Source organism: Ambystoma mexicanum, chromosome 11 (genome assembly GCF_040938575.1).
Source record: "Ambystoma mexicanum isolate Mex_15411 chromosome 11, UKY_AmexF1_1, whole genome shotgun sequence".
NCBI classification, from domain to species: domain Eukaryota; kingdom Metazoa; phylum Chordata; class Amphibia; order Caudata; family Ambystomatidae; genus Ambystoma; species Ambystoma mexicanum.
Window position 1 is genome coordinate 1,057,660,665 of NC_090934.1, and position 22,134 is coordinate 1,057,682,798.

At 50.4% G+C, this 22,134-nt stretch overlaps 1 protein-coding gene across 4 annotated transcripts in view; it reads right to left on the reverse strand.

The window, feature by feature from the left end:
• TICRR (TOPBP1 interacting checkpoint and replication regulator) overlaps positions 1-22,134 on the reverse strand; it is a 1,117,313-nt gene that overhangs the window by 430,492 nt on the left and 664,687 nt on the right. For all 4 annotated transcript variants that reach the window (XM_069624305.1, XM_069624303.1, XM_069624304.1 and 1 more), the window contains exon 15: positions 16,969-17,112. In XM_069624305.1, the coding sequence (XP_069480406.1) occupies positions 16,969-17,112 (144 nt within the window). The remainder of the gene's footprint in view (positions 1-16,968; positions 17,113-22,134) is intronic.

A 22,134-nucleotide genomic window follows, 5' to 3' on the forward strand; every position in this document is an offset into this window, starting at 1 on the left:
GATGTCCAGGTGGCTTACTTTGGAGTGGATTAGTCCCACCAACTCAAAGGGAGAAAAAGTCCTTGCATGGGCTTCTCCATCGATACAAATTTGGAGTTTCAGCACAGCAGCAGTGCTTTACCGGGCAAACCAATGGTTTTGCCCTTTACCGGGCAAACCAATGGTTCAGGAGTTGCAGCAGGCGTCCTCTTCAAGTTCTTCTTCGGTTCCTTCGTCCAGTGGTCGACTCTGCCTTCAAAGCCAAAAGCCTTACCTTTTATTCAGTTCTCTCCCATTCATTCCAACATAGCTGTCAGTCACCCAGCAGGGTAGCTGTCCTTGCCGGACAGTCAGCCGGCCAATCTCTACAGAGTGCAGTTGGGTCTCCTAGGAAACTAAGCACAGGGAGTTTCGGGCACCGCCCTCACTTTCTGCCCCCACCAAACACCCTGGAGCCAGAGGCAGGCTTCACTTGTGAATGCCGGCAAAGGAAAAGAGAACAAAGGGACCAATCCTGGTTTGGCACACAGAGTAAATCTCAAGAAGAACCTTTTCACAAAGAAATCGCGAAAAAAGAAGACTGGGGCCATTTTGACAAAAATAGCACCCTTGGGTGCTTTACTGCAGCTGCGAACGCAGCCCGCGGTAAATACACACAATGGTAGTTAAAAGTAAACCACTGCCACCAGCAATTCATTGATGAAAGGGTAACATCAAAATGTTACATGAGAAGCTAGACAAAGGGGATACTAAGTAAACCCTGCAGCACCCTATTGTAAGATAGTGTGTGCTGGGTCTAGAAAATTACAAATGCAAGTAAAGTCAATTTCACTTTACTGCTCTAGAAACCAGTAGTTTATCCAAAAGAAGGTATTAAAACCTTTGGGAAATATGGAAGACTTCCCTGTGCCACTGCACTAAAGGCGCTCGATGGCACAATGTAAAAGATGATAACTATGGAGTTTGTCAGACTCCACAACCAAAAGAAACAGTGTTCAAAATCACATTAAAATACATGCGAGAGTAGGGAAAAAAGGGTCTCGCTCTCTCCAAGTAAAAAAATCAAGTCCTCAAAATCCAGCAAAGTTGCTGGGGGTCGCTAATGTGGAGGGAATTAGCAAATTTCGGAGAATTCTCCCCAACAGTCGGCGCAATCTCAATGGCGCCCTTTAGGAGCAGCACGTTGACTTCTTCTACCAGGATGAGTATTTCTTCCTTTGATGTCTTCCTTTGGCAATGGTCTTTCCAGGAGCTACACACAACCTCCCGCTACTGTAGATAACATGTGTCCGTGGTTATTTCCGCTCACGTGTGGGTGAAGTGTGAAATCCTTCCCCCTACTGGGGAGGTGTGGGAGGAGACCTGTAGCGGGCTGTCATTGTTTGGGAGGCGTTCCTCCACCTCTAGATGTGGAGGATCACACTCGTCCGCGGGATCTGCGCCGACCTCTTGGATAACCCTGGGACGCTTGACCCTGTTTTTTTTTTCCATGATGAATTTAGATTTTGTCTGTATCCAGGGCCTCTTTGGCCGTGAAAACGGGGAAAATTGTTCCTGCCCCTTTGTCCACGTTGTTTATTAGGGAGTTGCCCAAGGGATTTGAGGGTATCATATTCCCCTTTGGCTGATTTCAGACGCCCTCCCCGGCTTTGCCGAATAGTAGGGTTGGTTCCACTGGCATGTTGAGAAATGCTGCATGGGTCTCAAGCTTGAATCCAGATTGGCAGAGCCAAGCATGGCGCTTGATAATGGTTCCTTCCGCAATAATACAGCCTGCATTATCTTCAGCGTCAAGGTTGTTCTCCATCAAGCTGCTGGCAGTGACGTTGCCTTCCGCTGCTACTAGGGCAAGTCTACACTTTAAATGCTCTGGGGCAGAGTGGATGAGGGCCGTAATCTCGTCCCATTTATGTCAGTCATAGCTCGCCACCAGTGTGGAATTGTTGACGATCCTAGTTTGAAATTCTGCCGAAGTTGCCACTTTCCTCCCCATGGTATAGAGCGTCTTGCTCTCCTTCTTTGGGTGAGCCTCTGAAGAGGCTAGTGGTGGACCTGCCCTATTTTGAGTGGTTGTGACAACTAGCGAATCCGGCATAAGCTGTCCCCTGGTATATAAAGGATCAGACAGCGCCGTGCGGAACAGTTTTTCTATCCGCTGGTTTAATGCCCTTGTTTGATTGGGTGTCCCCAGTGAAGGTTGGATTCTTCTCTGGAAAGACTAAGATGGGTATGAACTGGGCAGCAGCATTTTTGTCTCCCAGGATATCTTCAACAAAATCTTTGTCTTGCTGAGTCTCCTGAGTTTGAATATCGAAGTGCTCAGCTGCTTTGATTAGTAAGTCATTGAACAGGGCTGATTATCTACTGGAGAATCAGGCATGGGGAAACCTGTTGGATTGGAGAAGACTTAGAATACAATGTCTGCCTCATCATTCTCATCACCATCATAGTATTGATATTCCTCCTGATCCCCTTCAGTGTCTATATGGATGTCATAAAAGTCAGCAAAGGTGCAAGACCTTTTTGCTGGTGGCTGGGATGAAGACAGTGGCTGAGAAGTGGAAGGCATGGGCTGAGAGCTTGAAGCCTGACCAGTGGGAGGTGTGATCTGAAAATGTTCCATTGCAGGAGGTTTTTGTTTAAAGAAATTAGCAAAAAAGGTCATTCTTGACATCACCCCATCTATGTCCTTTGCTGTCCATAGAGCTGAGCTTGGGATGACCCCATGGTAAGGTATGGCAGGGACTTGGGGTGTGGGTATGCCTTTATTATGTAGGGGCCTGCTTAAGGGACCCTCATCTTCTTCTTGTGGGACAGTTAAAGTTCCTTTAGAAGGGGTAGACTTATCCCTATGAGACTTGTCTTTCTCTTTATGAGACTGGTCTCTATGATCAGAACTCTTGGAAGACGACTTTTTGGAAAGTGAAGCCTTTCTGGGACATGTTTTATAACCAGGTGTGATAACCCTGTGTTTTTGGACTTGCCTGCCGGTTTTGACGAAATGTGACGAGTTTTAGCATTTGAAAGGGTTGTTGCCTCATCTGTCGACGTTCGGCCGAAGGAGTTTTATGGGCCGCGGCCTTTGTCTTACAGGGCCCGTCATGGGGCGATCAGGATTTCGAGTACCCAGAGGAAAGTGCATCTACTGGCTCCCTATAGATGCTGAATGTGGGAGTTTGGTCGGCGGTGCCGATACTTCGCCGCAGGTTGTGTGCTTAGTGTGGGAAGAGGAAGTGCTCTTGCTGCCGGGTGTCCCCACAACAGAGCCGCCTGCCTATCTTCTAGGGTTGGAGGCTTGCACTTGGGAACTTGGATGTTGTTCCCAGTCACCCTCGCCATTTGAAAAAGACGACGCTGCTGTCACTGGAGGCTCCCTCCACATCCATGGCGGACTCGGCCTGCATGGCGGGATGGGCCCAGCGCTTGGTTCTGAGATCTTTCAGGGTCTTCGGTTTACAGAGCTTGCAAGCTCGACAGTGCCCTTTGTCGTGATCGCGGTTCAGACACACATGGTTCCACATTCTTATCCTTGCACCAGTTTCTGAACTTATTCCAACAGTACAAAGATTTAATTGCTGGCCTTCTGGCTGAAAGCAAAATCTCCATTACGTCATCGGGGAGGTCCAAATCCTTGTATCTCAGCCTTTCAGAAACCATGCGTGAAGGCCGAGTGTCTTAACCTCTTGATGGAGAACTCTACCTTCCTCTTGCGAGAGAAGATCCTCGCTTTGTGGAAGACGTATTGGAGGGCAAATGGACAAGTCCAGAAGGTTCGGCTACTACATACTCCTGGCCCAAACTGGAGCATTTAGGATCATAGATTGCCAGAACTTTCTCGACTTCCTTATCATATGAGGAATAACGGGGACTGGGACAAACGCATGCAGGAGTGGAAAATCCCAGTTCACCACAAATACATCTCCTAGAGATCCTCTTGGGGGAAATTGCCTGGAGCAATACTATTCACACTTCCGGTTGACACTGGTCGTGAACAGATCCACTTGAGGGGTTCCCCAAAGGGTGAAGATCTCTTGAAGGACTTCTTGAGCTAGTTCCCACTCGTGGGAGAGACTGCTTTGCCTGCTCAGAGCGTCCGCTACAGTGTTTTGCTCCCCGGCTGGGTGAACTGCCTACAGAGATTCCTTCTTGTATTGCCCAGAAGCAGAGCTGCATTGCATCTCTGTGTTGTCCGTCATTATCAGGACATACTTTCCCCGTACATAGGGCAGAAAGGCCTTCAGCACTAGTCTGATCGCCCTCAGCTACAAAAGATTGAAGTGTAGTTTGGACTCCGGTGGAGACCAATGACCGCCGATTGTCATATCGTTGGTGTGGGCTCCCCACCCCTTGAGTGAGGCATCCATCACTACTGTTACCTCTGGCCATGGTTGCCAAAAAGATTCGCCTTGGAGGATGTTGTCTTTGTAAGCCCACCACAGAAGGTCCTGAGAATTTCTGCTCTGAACTTAAAGTTGGTCCGACATCTTGACTGAGATTTGTGATCATTGTGTGCTGAGGGCCCATTGAAGGGATCGCGCCTTGAGACACTTGTGTATAGGTGCATTATAAATGCCATATATCTCAAGCGGGCCTCTGACAACAGGAATCCGAGCAACCTAATAAATAAATAAATAAATAAAGACGAAGGCCGGAATATGTGCCGAGCATTCTGTAACTTTGTTACAATCTGCAGAATGCGTTGAGCTCTCGCCTCGGGTGGCGAGGGTTTCCCCGATTAAGTATCCAGGACTGCTCCAATAAATTGGAGTCCTTGGGATGGTATGATATGGGACAACTTGGAATTGAGGGTGAAGCAGTCTGTGGAGTGAGTGGCAGGCGATACTGAGATGTTCCCAGGCTTGCTCGAGTGAACGAGCCCTGATCACAAATGGCAGAGGTAGACGTGAATCACCCCTCTCCTGAGACTCGCTACCACCAGCTCCATTAACTTGGTGAAAACCCTCAGGGCAGAGGTCATGCCGAATGGCAGAGCTCTAAACTGATAATGAGAACCGCCAACCACAAATCTCAGGTACTGTCTGTGCTTGAGCTGGATTGGCACATGAAAGTAAGCATCCTGAAGGTCCAATGATACCAACCAGTCTTGGAGTTGGAGAGCCTGAACGATCTGAGAAAGGGTAACCATCTTGGTTCAAGTTTCTCAAGTCCAAGATGGGTCTCAATTCTCCGCCCTTTTTGGGAATCAAAGGGGAATACCAACCCTTGTTCCTGTCTGCTACAGGTACATGTTCTATTGAACCTTTCTGTAGCAGGGTCAAAATCTCCTGCACAAGGAACAAATCTGGAATTTTGACAAGTATCCCAGTGGATGATCCCAAGGGCCTTTTTTGAAAAGTCAGGTGGTAACCTTGGGCCACCGTTTCCAGTGCCCAAGCATCTGAAGTAATGCCTCGACATTCGTTCAGATACTGTGAAAGTCTGCCTTCCACCGGGGTCTTGTGGGTCAAGGCCTCAGAGTGGCTTAGAGGCGGCTGCAACAACAGCTCAGGGCAAGGTTGCCACTGCTGGGGCCGGTATAGCACCCCTTCCTCGTCCACCACGAGGGAATCTTCTCTGGATCCTCTGTCCAGTTTGTCCTCTTCCTCTCCCAATTGAGGAAACCAAAGGACTTACCCCTCCAAGAAGATGAGCCTGAATAGGGTTGTTGAGGATGTCGAATGGTGGCACTAAGGGATTTAGTTGCCACCTTGGAGGACTGCAGCATCTCCAAACTCTCGTCCGCCTTGCTGCCAAACAACTTCAAGCCATCAAAGGGTATGTTGAGTAGTCTTGCTTGCACATACGGTGCAAACCCCAACTTCCTCAACCACGCAAACCTGCGTAATACCGTGCTAGCAGCCATGGATCTGCTGATGCTGTCAGCAGTATCCAAACATGACTGGAGACATTCACTCATTGCCTCCTTCCCATCCTTAATGATCACCAGAAAGCGGTCTCCTTCTTTGCCTTGCGGGGTGTGTTCAGCCGCCATAGCCACACAGTCCCACAGGGTAAGGGAGTAGTTTCTTACCTCTAACTTCATTTTTCCAGTGTTGGTATCTTTCATGGATTTACAGGCTGTGAATATTTCCCGTTGTCAGGCTGGGAAACATCGGTACCTTTAATATAGCCGTTTTCCTATGGAAAACGGCGACACCAAGTTTCCCATCAACGTCCTTTTTGGGCGTTTTAGGTTGCACCAATAGGACGTCCTGTATAAATAGACACATCCCCGCGACTTCCCTTCAGATTTTAACCTCATCAAAATGGAGGAACTCAGACGTACGTTTGCCAGAAGGGGGAGGCCGGAGGGCGCATGTGAATCCATGAAATAAACCAACTCTGGAGAAATGGAGTTACAGGTAAGAAACTACCCCCTTCTCAAGCATTGGATGCTGTGAATAGATTACATAGCATAAGAGAACCTGGAGGTGCATAACAGGCAAACAAGACCCATGCCCCCAGGCAATCCAGATCCAACAATAGACCAGCATTAATTTTCACTTGTGAAGGCCAAAATCCTTAGCAAAAACCAAACCCCAGAAGCTGCAGGGCCTACCTTATTGGATCAGGCGTTGGAGAAACGCACGCCCCACCAGCACATCTTCTGCATGTTGTTGGCCCAGACAGTAGTGTCTGGTGAAGGTGTGCGACACTGCCCAAGTTGCTTCTTGGCAAACGTTCCTGAGTGGTGTGCCTGCCTACAGAGCCGCCAACAATGTCAGACCTCGTAGAATGGGCCCTGTGAGTTGACTGCAATGGCTTGCCAGCCTTGTCGCGGCAAAAGGAAATCAGATATCCAAAGGGAAAGACCCTGCTTCGAAATAGGCTTCCCCTTGTTAGCAGAGCCAAAAGCCACAAACAGCTGCCTCGACTTCCTGAAGGACTGAGTCCTGTCCAGGTAAAACTTCAACGCCCTCTTGACGTCCAAGGAATGTAGCGCCCTCTTGGCTGAGAAGTCGCCTTCGGGAAAAAAGGTGGGCAAGGCCAACGCAGCGTTTTTATGAAACGCTGATGGAATCTTCGGAATAAAGTTAGGATTAGTAAATAGGAGAACCTTGCTCCTCATGAAACACAGATACGGCAGGTCGATAACCAGAACCTGCAGTTCGTAGACCTGCCTAGCCGATGTGATGGCCACCAGAAAAGCCACCTTCCATGTGAGAAACTACACTGCCAACGTGGCCATCGAACAGCGGTTGCATGAGAACCAAGGTGAGACTCCAGACCGGAGAAAACTTCTTTGTCAGGGGTAACGTCCTGAAGAGGCCTTTGAGGAAATGTTTAAACAGCCGGTCACTGAACGGCAGTGGTGTAGAGCTGCGCCCCCTCGTGAACCTGCAGATGGCAGCCAAGTGGACCTTGATAGACGACAACGCCAAACCCCTTTTTGCTAACAGCAGAAGATGGGGCAGGAGGGTGAAACCTGCAACGGCTGCACGCCTTGCTGGTGTGAGCACCAGACACAGAACCTTTTCCACTTTCAACAGTAAGACAAGTTTGTAGATTGTGCCCGTGCAGCTGCCAATATGCGGCGACAGTCCTGTGAAATCTTCACATGTCCAAATTCGTAGTGGTCCGGAGCCACGCCGCCAGGTTGAGGAGAGCCAGGGTCGTGATGCCACACTTCCCCTTCGCCTGTGACAGAAGATCTGGCTGCGATCCCAGATGTAGAGGGTCGTCCACTGTTAGGTGAAGAAGGTCAGAGAACCACGTCTGCCGGGGCCAGAGCAGGGCCACCCTGCATGGAACCTTGCGCACCATCTGGATCGTTTTCCCGATCAGTGGAAATGAAGGGAACGCGTACGCGAACAGGCCCATCCACGGAAAGAAGACTGCGTCCTCCCCTCGAGTCCGGATGAGCCACCCCGCTAGCAAAAAGCCTGCACTGTCTGTTTTCTGGGCTGGCGAACAAGTCAAGATGGGGAGCCCCCACTTCACGAATATCCTCGCTACCTGGTCTTCCTACAGTTGCCATTCATGCATTTGCACTGAATCTCTGCCGAGAGCGTCCGCTTGCTCGTTCTGAACACCTGGCAAATAGTAAGCCACCAGATGAATCTTGTGCGCAATGGACCAGTGCCAGATAGCTTGAGATTCCGTGGACAGGGGCTGCGAATGTGTATCCCCTGTTTACGAAGATAAAACATAAATGTTGTGTTGTCCGTCAGAACTCAGACCATCTGGCCCTGAATGAGGGGCAGAAACGACTTCAACGCCCAGCGTACAGCCTTCAGCTCCAGAACATTGATGTGCAACATCGACTTGTTGACGGTCCATAAGTCTTGAACCTGAAACTGGTTAAGGTGAGTCCCCCAACCCACCTGAAATGCGTCAGTTACGATGATATACTGAAAATCCGGCTCCAACAGTGGCACTACCCTCACAATGTTTCCAGAGCACGTCCACCACTGCAGGGTGTCCGCCAGCGCCTGGGAGAGAAGCTGGTCGGACCAAGAACCGGGAACCTGTGACCATCGGGAAGCGAGAAACTCCTGCACCGGCCGCATGAAGAGCTGACAATTCGGGACGATAGGAATGCAGGACGCCATGGAACCGAGGAGAGACATAAAACTTCGGACCATGATCGAAGTCCCTGGATCCAAGGAACCAGCCATCGAGGACAGCCTGTCAATCCTTTCCACAGACGGCTTCACCAGATTGTGCTGTGTCTGGAATTGAGCCCCTAGAAAAACCAAGTCCGAGAAGGGCGTCAGACAGGATTTTGCAAAGTTGACTGAAAAGCCCAGCTGCTGCAACAGGGTCATAGACTCCCGTAGGGATTCCGAAGCCTGCTGACTAGTCGCCCCCTGCCTGACCAACCAGTCGTACAGGTACGGATCAACATGGTTCCCTGCCCTGGGGAGATAAGCCACCACCGGAGCCAGACATTTGGTGAACGTCCTGGGAGCCGACTTGAGGCAAAAGGTAGAACCCGAAAACTGGCAATGTTGGTCACCAACCACAAAGCGAAGAAATTTGCAATGTTTGGGGTGCATTGGGATGTGGAAGTACGCATCTTCCAGATCCATGGACGCCAGAAACTCCCCAGGCTACACCGCCCGAATAATATCCTGCAACGTGACAATCCTGAACTTTTGGCGTTTCACATTTTTGTTGAGCGGCCGCATGTCCAAGATGGGGTGCCACTTTCCATTCGGCTTCTTGATGACAAAACACTGGGAGTAGATTCCTTGGCCCCTTTCCTACTTCGGAACCTTTTCTATAGCCCCTTTCTCCAACATCAGGTACACCTCCAAGACCTGTAGATGCGGTTGTGATCCCGCCCACAGTGGAATAGGGAGTGGAAAATGCCAAAACTCAAACGAGTTAACGTATTGGACTGCATCCAGCGGTCCATCATAATGAGATGCCACTCGTCGAAATGTCGTGCTATTCTCCGTCCAAGCCGCCTGCCCTTGTGGCAGTTATTGTTTGGGCTTGTCCTGGTGACCTCTACCAGAGGCAGTGGTGGAACCCCTCTTCCGCTGGCATGGATAGTCCTTTCCCCTTTCCTGAGTTGACTTAAGATCGCTGAAAACCGAGAGGATTAGCTGGAGCGACTGTAGCCCTTGTCACGAGATCTCGCAAACCTGGCGTTCCACGACGGCTCCCAGAAAAGAGCGAAAGGGGCGAAACTTACGCCGACCTTGCAGCATCACTAGAGACTTCGCTGTGTCCGAATCTTCCTTCATATTCTTCAGAGTTTCGTTGATCTTCTCACCAAACAGCTGCTCCCCCCTCGCATGGCATGTCCACCACCTTAGGCTGAACTTCAGGGCGAAAGTCTGTACACCACAACCACGCCTGCTGGAAGACGACTACGCCATCATTTATCTGCTTAAATCCGGCTTCCGCCTGGTCCCCTGTAATATTAATATTGTGATTGGAGGCTTCTTCACCCTCCCGGACCAGCAGTATCGCCTCCTTCTGTTGTTGCTCTGGCAGATGGTCCAGCAGCAGCGCCAACCTGAGCCACATCTCCCCGTCGTAGCGAGCCATAATGGCCAACAAGATGGCTGCCTTGCCCGTCGTCACCCCCACCGTTAGCACCTTCTTGCCAAAAGCATCCTTCTTACGGCCCTCATTGTCGGGGGGAGGGTGCACACTTATGCTGGTTACATGTCTTCCGACTGGCCGCCGCAGACACCGACTCAGTCGTGGGATGCGACGCAAGACACTTCGGCGTGGACTCCAGCACTTTTCTCCAGGCGGCCCTTGACCGCAGGTTCTGTGAAAGGATGGCGCATTGTGTGCAGGCCTTCCAGCCACACATGGACCAATATAGGAATAGAGAAGACCGCCTCTGTCTCTTCCCCATATGATCGAATAGAAAACAGTCTTTTCTCTCCTCCTCCGGAATAAGGCCAAACTCCTGGCACTCCTTGGCCCTCATGGTGTGAAAAGCGCCCACATCGTCTGGGAGCAAGGGCTCAGAGGGACTACTCGTAGGGGGGGGCGGAAGGTCCACCTCTGGGTCTATACCCCACGTATCTGCCTTCCTGGGTGGTGACGACACGGTCGAGAGCCTATCTGGAGGGACGCTCACGGGGTCAGACGCCACCAGCTCCCCATCTTCCTGATCTCGAGTGGAGGGAGGTCGTCACATCTAGACTATGTAATAGGCGTCCAAACCGGTGGCAATTTCCTGAGTTGGCCCTTGTGAGGGTGTGGGGATACGCCTCGGCGCCAGCAGGATATGTTGGCTGCACCGGCTGCACCGGTGATCGGGGGCCCTGGGAACCGCGGGTCGGCTCCTCCGCTCTCGGCTGTCAAACGCCGAGAGCGAGGGAACGCGAGCCGCTGCTCGGAAATGCGGCGCATCACAGCTGCACTCACCTGACGGGAGGCCCGGCCCCAAAGGAGGGGGGACGAGGGCGCAGGCACTCCATGGCGGCGTGGAGTGGGGGCGACCGGCCCTTCAGCGTGGCGTGCCCCGCGGCGGCCCCGGAGCGGGTTGCGGCTGGAAGGCACCCAGAGCACGCCCATACCCAACGCGATCGCGGTTGCGATCACGTGATCGCCTCTGGCGTTTTCCCGGTCTCGGGAAACAGGAAATGGTGTACGCTAGCACGGCAGCCTTTAAGGGAGGCAGGACAACCCCTCAGCAGCCAATAAGGTGTAAGCCAGACAAGGCTGATGCTGATTGGTGGGGACTTGAACCTAGGGAACCCTTTAAAAGCGCGCCAAATGAAACTGAGGTGCTTCTCTCATTTTCCAGGAAAGAGAAGAGGACGAGGAACGAAGATCGGAGTGGTGGGCCTATCCGGACACCACGAGATAGGACAAAGTTGGGACTTGCTTCAATCTACATTGGAAGGGCCAAACACTGGTGAAGGAAACCAGAGGACGATACTCTTTGTTTTGTTAAGGACCCTTTACCCATTAGAATAAATATTGTTTTAGCATCCGCCTGTCTCCTGAAGTTTCATTATCACAGAGGGACACCCATCTCAGCCAGCTGGCTGGCAGGCAGGCAAGGGCCGGAACCTCCCACCCCAATGGCTCCACCAGGGTTTGGGGCACTGGAAGCCATGCATCCAACTGACTGAGGAGGGACTGCAGCGTAGACAGTACCTGCATGGAAAGTAGGGAGTGCGCGTTGACCAACGGGTACTCCGGCAGAACCGCCCCCAGGCTGCCCAACATGGATGGAACCGCTGGCTGCAGGCCCAACACCAAAGGGTCCAGGAACTGCTGAAACTCCTCCTCCGGACTCTAGGACAAATCATAGGTTTTTCGGGATCCTGCTGGAGAATCTCCATTGGGAGCAAAGGACCAAAGCTGGCACCAGACGGCCACAGCACCAACCCGGACGGCAACGTCCCCAGTGGAACCGCTGAACTCAAAGGACCCACACTCGAAAACACAGTTGTCAAAGCCGTTGTCAATGTGGTTCCCAGCAAGGCTGTGGCCCCCGGCCGTCAAGCTGGTTGCAGGGATCGTTGGCTTCAACACTGTCGTCAACAGGGACACCACCGTCGACAAACTAGTCATCTGTGAAATCGAGACGCCCACCAGGGTGCCGGGACTTCGCTGGTGAAAGACTGCTTGGAAGCGGAGCAGGAATGGTGTTTCGAAGATTCCTTCTCCAACGGCGAATGTCGCTGGTCATTCGACAACGACTTTGTCGTCGAGAAATGTGACCGTGACTTCTCCTTGTCCGCAGACGATGTCCTGCGCGATGATCCACAGACTTCTCCGGCCAAGGTGCCAGCGTGCCTGAAGCGGGGCCACCCGACCCAGAGACTGCTGCACCACTCTGAACTCCCGAAGCCCTCTCTGCGCCGGGGCATGGTTTCTTGGGCGCTGGCTCCTCTTCGCCGAAGACTTGTCATTGCGGGCCGAACCAACCTCCGATCCCGGATAGGCCATTTCGTTCAACCACCAAACAAGCCATCTGTTGCAGTCCGAGTGTCTTCTGGAGAACCCCTGGCAAATCTCACAGTTCTCCACTGAGTGGTCGAGGGTACAGCCAATACAGACAGCCTGCATTCCCGTCCCCCTTGTAGACGTTAATGAGACCACAGGTCTTGCATGCTCAGAACAACGACTTCTTCTGTCACACAGATGACATGATGGGCCCGGGATACCAAAGTAATAAAGTTGTGGAACTCGTAAAAGCAAAAAACTATTTAAGAGAACACAAGGTGATCCCATTTGAAGATGGTTGAAATATGAAAGGAAGCCGAGGGGGCGTGGCAATTTATACAGGATGTCCTATTGTTGCAGCCTAAAGCACCCAAAAAGGAAGTCGATAGGACACTTAGTGCCGAAGTTTTCCGTAGGAAAAGGGCTATTTTAAAAAGGTACCAAGGTTTCCCAGCCTGACGATGGGAAATATTCACAGCATGTGAATCCATGAAAGATCCAATGCTGGAGAAATGTAAACCTAGACAATGTGCAAGTCACATTAGTGGATTTCAAAGCCATACTTCCTGCAGTGAAAACTTTACGTGCCCAGGCATTCACCCTGCTGTCGTCCCCGTCAGGGGTATGGAAGGATAAGCAGACTGTCTGGTTGACGTTGCCGCGTGAACTACCAAGCGTTCAGGAGTGGGCTGCTTGGTAAGATAATCCGGCCCACTGCTGGAAGGCCTGTACTTCCTTGCAAAGTTTTAATGAACTGCAGCCGCAGTTTCCGGAGTCTCCTAGCTAGCAAAGACTTGTTTTCTGTAGAGCCATGTGGAATGGTGAAATCTGATCTTTTTGAGGCCTCTAGTCCAAGATGTCCGTCATATCATCTTGTTCGTATGACAGAGTAGGCCTACTCCATCCCATAAATTCAATGACCTTTCCCATTATATTTCTGTAGGATGAGTCTGCATGCTCAGAGGGGTCAGACCTGCCAAACTAATTCTGGCGAGGTACCCAAACCACTAGCCAACTGGAGTTTCATACAAATACCTTAGTCTGGACTAGTCAGAAATAAATTCTTCTGGCACATTTGGGGTGTCAAACTGAAGACCGAAAGGTGGTGAACCCTCATCAGAATGTTGGTCTACCTCATATATTGCCGACAGACTTAAAATAGTCTTTTTTGGTAAAGGCTTATGAACCTTTTCCTGTAAAGCCAATGGCTTTCATAATGTCAAAGTCGTCGAAGGCTGCTTAGAAAATGGCGTCGGCTTAATCGGCGTCGACTTAGACAGCTTCGACTCGGATGGAGTCGGTAAGGACCTCGAAACATTTGACGCCTTGCGCTTTTTTGCCGGAACCAGAGTTGGACTTGGTTCTTGACTAGTCTATACGCTCGATGACTTTGTCGGAACAAGAATTTCTCGATATGACGCCGGCCTTGAGCTCGGCTTCGAAGACATAGCCTTCAACTTCCCTTTGTCGTTCGTACTCTGAGCGACCGGGGCATGGCTCTTTTCCTTTTCTTTCGAGGCGTTGAGGCCCATTCTCGAAAATTTACAACGTTACACTACAAAATGCTTCCCACTTTACAGCTTTACAGGGGAATCAGACTTCGTAGGACATCTGATCACCTCCGTGAAGGAACCACTCGATGGTGAAGGAGACCTATGGCGTCTCTTCTTCGCCTCCTTAGAGGAAGACTAGTGCCGCAATCGACCCGCTTCAAAGACGACTTTGATGCGAACCTCCCCACCGCCAGTTTACCTCTATGCTCATAGAGCATTCTCGGTCATGGCCTGACAGGACCCACAGTCGTCGGTATGGTACCCAGACCGCACACATGACTTTTTTAAACCAGACTTGGGCGTCGATGGGGTTTGATGAAGAGATTTTCTCACGAAAATCTCACTGAAGTGCACCGTAATTCACTGGAAGAGTAAGCTCGGAAAAACAGAACAGAAGCTAACGGGCGCTGCATGCACTATTTATGCGGATGACGTCGTCGACTGAGGCCCACGAGAGACATCGACGACACTGCATACAGCGCCCTCTGTCGAAAGAAAATTCCGAAGCAGCAAAGCTGGCGAGATATATTATCTTAAGATGAGGAATATATGCGAGGACACAATCCATTCGAAGACATTTTTGCTCCCTTTCTTAGAAAAATGGTAAACACATCTTTCTGGGATCAATCAATACCTACCATAATTAAAACAGTCACGGTTACCCCACTGCCAAAGAAACCTAAACTAGACCAACAGGATCCTGCAAATCTAAGACCTATTGCAAATTGCAATTTCCTGTTGAAAATACTAAAGTCGCCACTGAACAACTCCAGAGCTATGTAGACGAGAACAACCTGCTGCACCCTCAACAGACGGGTCACAGCACAGAATCGGCTTTATTAGATCTGCAGACCGAGATGCTAGGTATTTTGGACAAGGGCAAATCAGGCCTCCTGATCTCATTGGATCTCTCGGCAGCCTTTGATCTGCTCCATCACAAGAGGCTCAGAGAAGCCCTAGAACTCTCAGGAAACTGCTCACTAGAGGCAACAGAGTGGATATCATCCTTCCTACAAGACAGACAATCTAGGATTGTCTGGGGAAATCAGGCCTCCAGAACCAAACCAGTGGACTGTGGAGTCCCGCAGGGAGCTAGTTTCTCCCCCTTATTGTTCAACCTGTATATGCAATGCCCATGTACCATGCTAACTCAATTGGGAATATTCTTCACTAATTTCGCCTACGATAGTCAATTGGTCTTCGAGCTTAGTGGAGACTATAAACAAGACAGTGAAAAACTTACTACCATATATAACATCGTCCAGGGCTGGATGAAAGACAACTGGATGTGTCTGAATGGGACCAAAACGGAACTTCTGATCTTTGGATCCTTACAAGCCCGGAAAAAACTAACTCCGTCATATTCCGCATTCAGTCTAAAAAATGCCCAAATCCCAATATCCAAGAAAGTAGGAGACGTTGGGAGTCTATTTACAAGCTTCACTAGGAGCCGAGGCCCACACAGCATACTTAAAAAGGAACTGCCAATACCATCAAAAACTTGTGAGAAAAATTAGACCCCTGCTCAATCAAAAAAATAGCATTGCCATAGCTAGAGCAACAATATTGTCTAGACTGGACTAGGCAACTCCTTGCTTCTGGGAGCAAACATCAAATGCCTGAAGCAATGCTAGGTAATTCAGAACAATGCTATTAGGACAATCACGGGCAGGCCAAGAAGGGAACACATTACAGGCGATAGGAAAGATCTACACTGGCTGGCCATGGAGGAGAGAATTACTTTCAAATCCCTCACAATGGTCCACCAATGCTTATACGGCAAAGCCCCAGCGTACTTGAAAAAACACTTCAAGTGGCATGAACCATCTAGAAGCTTAAGATCCTCTAACAAAGGTCTTCTCCAGACATCCCCAGCTAAAAAGCAAAACAGCCTGGGCAAGGCTTTCCCAAACAGAAGCATCCTCAAATGGAATGAACTGCCCACATCCTTGAAACTAGAAACAAACTACATACACTTCAGAAAGAAGTCAAAGACCCTTCTTTTCAAATAAACTAAATTAGCGACCACTCTCAGCTCCCCATGCTATGATCTTTTGTGTGTCTCTCTTGTCCCGTTTTTGTAATCATATGTCCTGTCTCATTGGAATGCGCTCTGATGCCTGCGGGCTTTAGCGCTATACAAATAAATAAAAAATACAAAATAATATCCCAGCCTCCAATGACACCATCACAGAACTTCAGTGAAGCCGGGAGATTCCACTGATGCAGACGAAGCAAGTGTTGCAGCAGATTCAGGATGAAAAATATACAATTGCCTCACTGATGGAAGACATTTCCTCCACCTACACAACATGGTCTGTAAAGCCCCAGGAGAAAGCAAATAAGGCTCACTGGGTCACTAGTAGAATAGGCACTTGGGACACTAGATTGTGGGTCTATCACCAAAGGCAGCACTAAAAGTCCCAATTACAGAGCACAGGTACGTGTCCAAGACGGTCCAGAATTGAATAAAGATGAGAAAGTGCAAAAACTTGCTGCCAAGTACTGCTGTACTGTACGTGCAAACAAAGGGGCTGGAGTTCAGAGTGCCGGGCTAATGATGGGGTATTTGAAGGATGGCAAGACCCCTCATTTGTCCCAATACATATATTTTGAAGTCTATGGTACAGTAGGTTCCATCCCCTTCATGGAGATGAAACCATTAAATGTATGGAGAAAAGTGTGCGAGATGTAGGAGTAACCATTTGTGAATAAACTAATTGGCCACAATTCTCACTTTTTCTTTATAAAACAATGAAATTTAGATCATATGGAAAGGGTGTTACTGAAAACTAGAACCAAAACTGCCCGGACTCCTGCTCTACACGCACACAAAATAAGCACTATCCTCTGCTTCAGAGATCGAAGATAACAGGGTGCACAGCACTAATGTTTGGCAATCTGACAATACCAAACAGGGTCTATCGGGCTTACACTCGCCAGGTGCAGAATCCTTGGAAGAGCATTAGGACCCCTCCACTCGCACGGTGTCCATGAACATGAGAATTTTACCAGCCAGAATTAGTACAGTACAGATGATATTTTGCATAAAGTGATAACCTACCTTTGTTGCCGTCATACGAGAGAGTACGCTTGTGCTTCACTCCCTCCAAAGCTGAAACAGACTGGCTTCTTGGCATCTTTGCAGCTCTTTTTATTGGCGAACGAATCTCTTGGTTGAAGAGGTTTCTTCTGACTTTAGTTACTTCTGAAAGGATAAAAACAGATAGACATCATTAAGTTAAATTAACTTTTTGATCAAACAAACCTCAGTCCCACTGAACGTCCAGTAGTTTTAACATGGGCTTCAGTTCTCAATTACTTAAAATTACTTTTTGTAGGTCAATGGATTACTGCAACAAAGATTCCCTGCGAACATTAACCCAGAATATGCCTAATTTATAGTCCAATGAAAAAACGGACAAAAAACAAATTTGTCCACATAAAACCGAAAATTGTTTCAGAAAAACATACATTTTTGAGGATTTCCAGGAAAAGGTGAAATTATAGAGTTTACTTATTTTGCTTAGAAACTCTACAAATGTTAATTTGAAATATTGCTCAACAAGAAAAACAAGTAACGGTTTTCACTTAATTTGCTCGGAATGGAAACAATTCAAAATTCAAAAAACAAGACAACATTTTCCTTAAATCTGTCTCTCTGACTCACGAATGCCTCCACCAAGATGCCCCTCAATACTTGAGATTCACTAGACCAGCATCCTGGCACCCTTCCAGAAAGGTCAACTCCAAACTCCTTCTAGTGCCAAGATTCAAACGCACCATGTCTGGAGGGAACAGCTTTCCTGTTAAAGCAGCACAATTCTGGAACTCCCTACCACCATCCCTCAGGGAAGACCTTCCTTACCCACAATTCAGATCCGATACCATCCTCTTGCTCAAGGAACATGACACTTAACGTTCTCCCTTGCTGCGCTATACCATAAATACTGCAAATTGTGTATAACTGCATATCCACTAATCCTCTATGTTTAGACATATTATATAACTTGTAAATACTGTATATTTCCTTGTAATTATAACTTGCTGTATCGGCATTGTTTTTGATGTTTACAGCAATGTAACCTCAGTTGGATTCCATCTATGGCGCTCCCTGTAACCTAAGCTTTACAATCCTCTTGTTGCTTCTGCGCCCGGCTACCCTTGGCTTAGGTGCCCACTACAAATAAACAACTGTTTAAGTATATTAAAAAAAAGGTACACAGTACTTTATTTCAGATGGGACAATTATTTAAAATAAAAATCAGTGAACCCCTTAACATTTATTAGGATCTGGAAGGGGAGTGGCTTAGGCCTCCCAGCCAATGAAGAGGCTCATAACAGAAGGCTTTACCACACAGTATAGTGCCCCCTCAGAGCCTCTGCAGAGTGGGAGACCACAATCTTCCCCTGTTGGAACATGGGTAAGTGAGCGCTGCCACGTCCCTATGTCACTCAACCCCCTTTTCCACATCTCCTCTCTACTCTACTTATGTTTGGATGCCGAGAACACTAGCGTTCCTGCAGCGTCACCGACCCAGCAATGGCCGCCGTGGAAAGGGAGCAGGGACTACATGTAATTCCCTTCTCCCAAATCCATGGTGGCCATCCTTTTTCTTTTCTTTTTTTAAGTTGCAAAACGGCAAAGACATAGCACTTTTAGCATCCGGTACAACATGCCGGGGTACTAATAGCAGTGTTACCCAAGCAGTGGGTTGGGGCAGTCCAGGCATTACCTGGCCTGATAAAGCCCCGGGGCTTAGGTTAAAGCCCTTGTATTGGTTGGGCTTGTAACTGCTACCCAGCGGCATTACTGGTCCAGGTAATGCCCCCTCCGCTCTGGTAAGGTGTCCCCTTGCTAATGTATGGTTTAGGAGTTATTTGGACCTTTAGGAAGTACGGCTCTAGTCTGCAAGGTAAAGTTTAGAAACCATTACTAGGCCTTCCATCTTGTGTTCTAATAAGGGCAGAAAGGACTATGACTAACCTTGTTTTTAATACTGGCTATTACAGGAAGGGCTGCATGTGGATTAAGATAGCGGAGGAAAGCTGCCTGCACTATTTTATTAATCAAGCTATATTAGAAGGCAAAAGTAGGAACAAGTTACTTACCTTTAACTGTTGTTCTCCAGCATGGGTCTGGCATGGATTCACATGCTCATGAATATTCCCCGTCGTCAGGCTGGGAATCCTCGGTAAAGAAAAAATCAGTATCAGTTTCGTTTCTGATCCGTCTTTCCTATTAGTAACCAATCACTGATCTCTGCGTCATACTGACCACAGCCAATGACTGCCCTCTACCTAAGCCCCGCCTCTGGCAGCCATCTTCAGATTTGGTAGCACGTGAAGTGGCAGTATGACCAAGTGAAGAGCCGCAGAGGGGTAGGCGGGAGGGTTCGCATGTGAATCCATGCCAGACCCATGCTGGAGAACAACAGTTACAGGTAAGTAACTTGTTCCTTCTCCAGCATGGGGTCTGGCATGGATTCACATGCTCATGAATATAAGATTAAATAGCAGTACACACATGCACAACCACGGGGGGTGGTAAAAGGCTCAACATTAAGCAATACAAAAAAAAACAACATTAAGCATCTCTTACCTCCTCACCAGGCTCACCTTAAGCGAACAGGTTGCGCAGCACTGCTTTGCCGACCCTGGACTCCTCCCTGGAATCCCGATCGACGCAGTAGAATCTCGTGAAGGTGTGCGTCGACAGATGTCCAGCAGGGGCACACCAGATAAGAACGCCGTAGTAGCAGCGATCGCTCTGGTCGAATGGGCTCTCGGACGGCCTGGCAGCGGTCGGTTAGTCAACCGGTGACAGTGCATGATGCAGCCGGAGAGCCATCTGGAAATAGAAGACTTCGAGAGAGCCTTCCCTTGATTCACAGGTCCAAAGTTCACGAACAGCTGTGATGTCCTCCGGAAACTCTTCGTGCGGTCCAAGTAGATCTTCAGCGCTTTAGCCACATCCAGCGAGTGCAAAGTCCTCTCGGCCAGCGACGAAGGAGACGGGAAGAAACTAGGCAACACCAAGGGCTCGTTAAGATGGAAGTCCGACGGCACCTTGGGCATAAAGGAGGGGTGCGTCCTAAGCACCACTCTCGAGGCATGGAAAGTCAAGTACGGTGCATTGCAGGATAGTGCCTGGATCTCTCCCACTCGTCGTGCGGAGGTATGGCCACCAGGAACGCAGTCTTCCACGACACAAACTTCATAGGTGCGGAGTGCATCGGCTCGAATGGGGGCCCCATGAGCCTGGTCAGCACCACATTAAGTTCCCACGCCGGGGCCGGGGCCTTCACCGGCGGGAACGACCGGAACAGTCCTTTCATAAACTCTTACCAGTCAATGGGACCACAGGGACGTCCGTCCTGTGGTTCTGGTATATCTGGAGATCGCCGCCAGATGAATCTTAATGGAGGCATGGGCTAGCCCAGCCTTTGCCAGCGATAGCAGGTACGGCAGCACTTGAGGGGCCGTAATCCGTAGAGGGTTGATCTTCTGTGCTCGGCACCAGATAGAGAACCTCTTCCACTTATGACCGTAGCATTTGAGAGTCGAGGACGCCCTGGCCTTTGCAAGAACCTCTCTGCAATCGGCCGGTATATCGTAGCCTCCAAATTCTAGCGCTGCAGGAGCCAAGCCTGCAGGTTCAGGGACGCCGGGTCGTGGTGGAAGATGGCGCCTCCTTCTCTGGAGAGAAGGTCCGCGTCCGCCGACAGCTTGATGGGAGGGGACGTTGACAAGTCCAGAAGGTCCGGGAACCAGATCTGCCTCGGCCACGCCGGTGCGACGAGGATCATCCTGCACCGGGACCTCTTGAGCTGGCTGATGAGTCGAAGCAGCAACGCCAACGGAGGGAACGCATACAGGTATAGGCCGTCCCAGGGGAACGAGAACGCATCGCCCATGCTTCTCGGCTGGGGAAACCTGCTGGCGAACCTCTTGCACTTAGAGTTCGTCGCTGTTGCGAACAGGTCGATTTGGGGTTTGCCCCATCGTCGGAAGAGTTGATCCACCTGATCCTTGCGCAGTTCCCACTCGTGACACGCGCGCAGCTCCCTGCTGAGCGAGTCGGCGATGGTGTTGCTTTCTCCTGCCAGGTGGAAGGGAACCAGGAACATCCCCTGGGCAACCGCCCAGTGCCACAGACCCTGAGCCTCCTTGGATAGGGCTGGGGATCTGGTGCCTCCCTGCTTCCGTATGTAAAACATTGTTGTGGTGTTGTCCGTGAAGATCCGCACCACCTTGCCCTTGAGCGACGGGAGGAACGATTTGAGACCCCAGAACACGGCTCGGAGTTCCAGGACGTTGATGTGCAGGAGCCTCTCCTCCGGGAGCCAGAGGCCTCTTGCGTGGAGATCTCCGGTGTGGGCGCCCCAACCTTCCAGGGAGGCGTCTGTCGTCACCGTCTCCTGGTACGCCGGCGTCTGAAAGTCATTGCACGCCGTGAGGTGCGCTCGAACGCCCCACCACCGAATCGCCCACCGGAACACCTCGTTGAGACCACGGCCGGTTCAGTCCTGCTTGGAGGTGGTGGCCTTGCCGCCCTGGCCACCTTGCCGACGGGGGCGAGGCGCTCCCTGCTTGCCGCGACCCCTGTAGGCTTCCTGAGACGAGGAGCGTGCCGCCTGGCGGTAGGACGACGAGCCACCGCTGGATCCCTTGGAGGCACCCTGTCTGCCTCCGGAGCTCCGAAAGGGCCGTCGTTGCTGAAGGGCTCCTAGGGCGCGGGCCGTCTCCGTGTCCGTTTTTATGGCTTGGAGGGATTCGTCCACCGCCTTCCCGAACAAGTTGCTGCCGTCGAACGGCATGTCCAACACCCTGGTCTGGACGTCCTGACGGAAGTCGGTCGCCCGGAGCCAACCCCGTCGTCGTAGGCAAACACTGTTGCCCAGCTGGCGGAACCCGGTATTGGCAATATCGGTTGCCACCGTTATGGCGTGGTCCGACGCCACCTCGCCCTCTTGCAGTATTTCCAGGGCCTCGGACCTCTTGTCTGGCAGGAAGTCCAATATGGGGGCCAGCTTAAACCAGAGCTCCCTGTCGTAACGGGCCACGATCGCCAGGGCGTTGGCCGCTTTGATCGTATTCGCCGCCGACGAAATGACCCGCCGCCCCATGGCGTCCAACTTCTTTCCCTCGCCGTCCGGCAGGGAATTCGACGTCGAGGCTCCTGACCCCGCCGCTTTCTTCTTCGCCGCCGACGAGACGACCGAGTCTG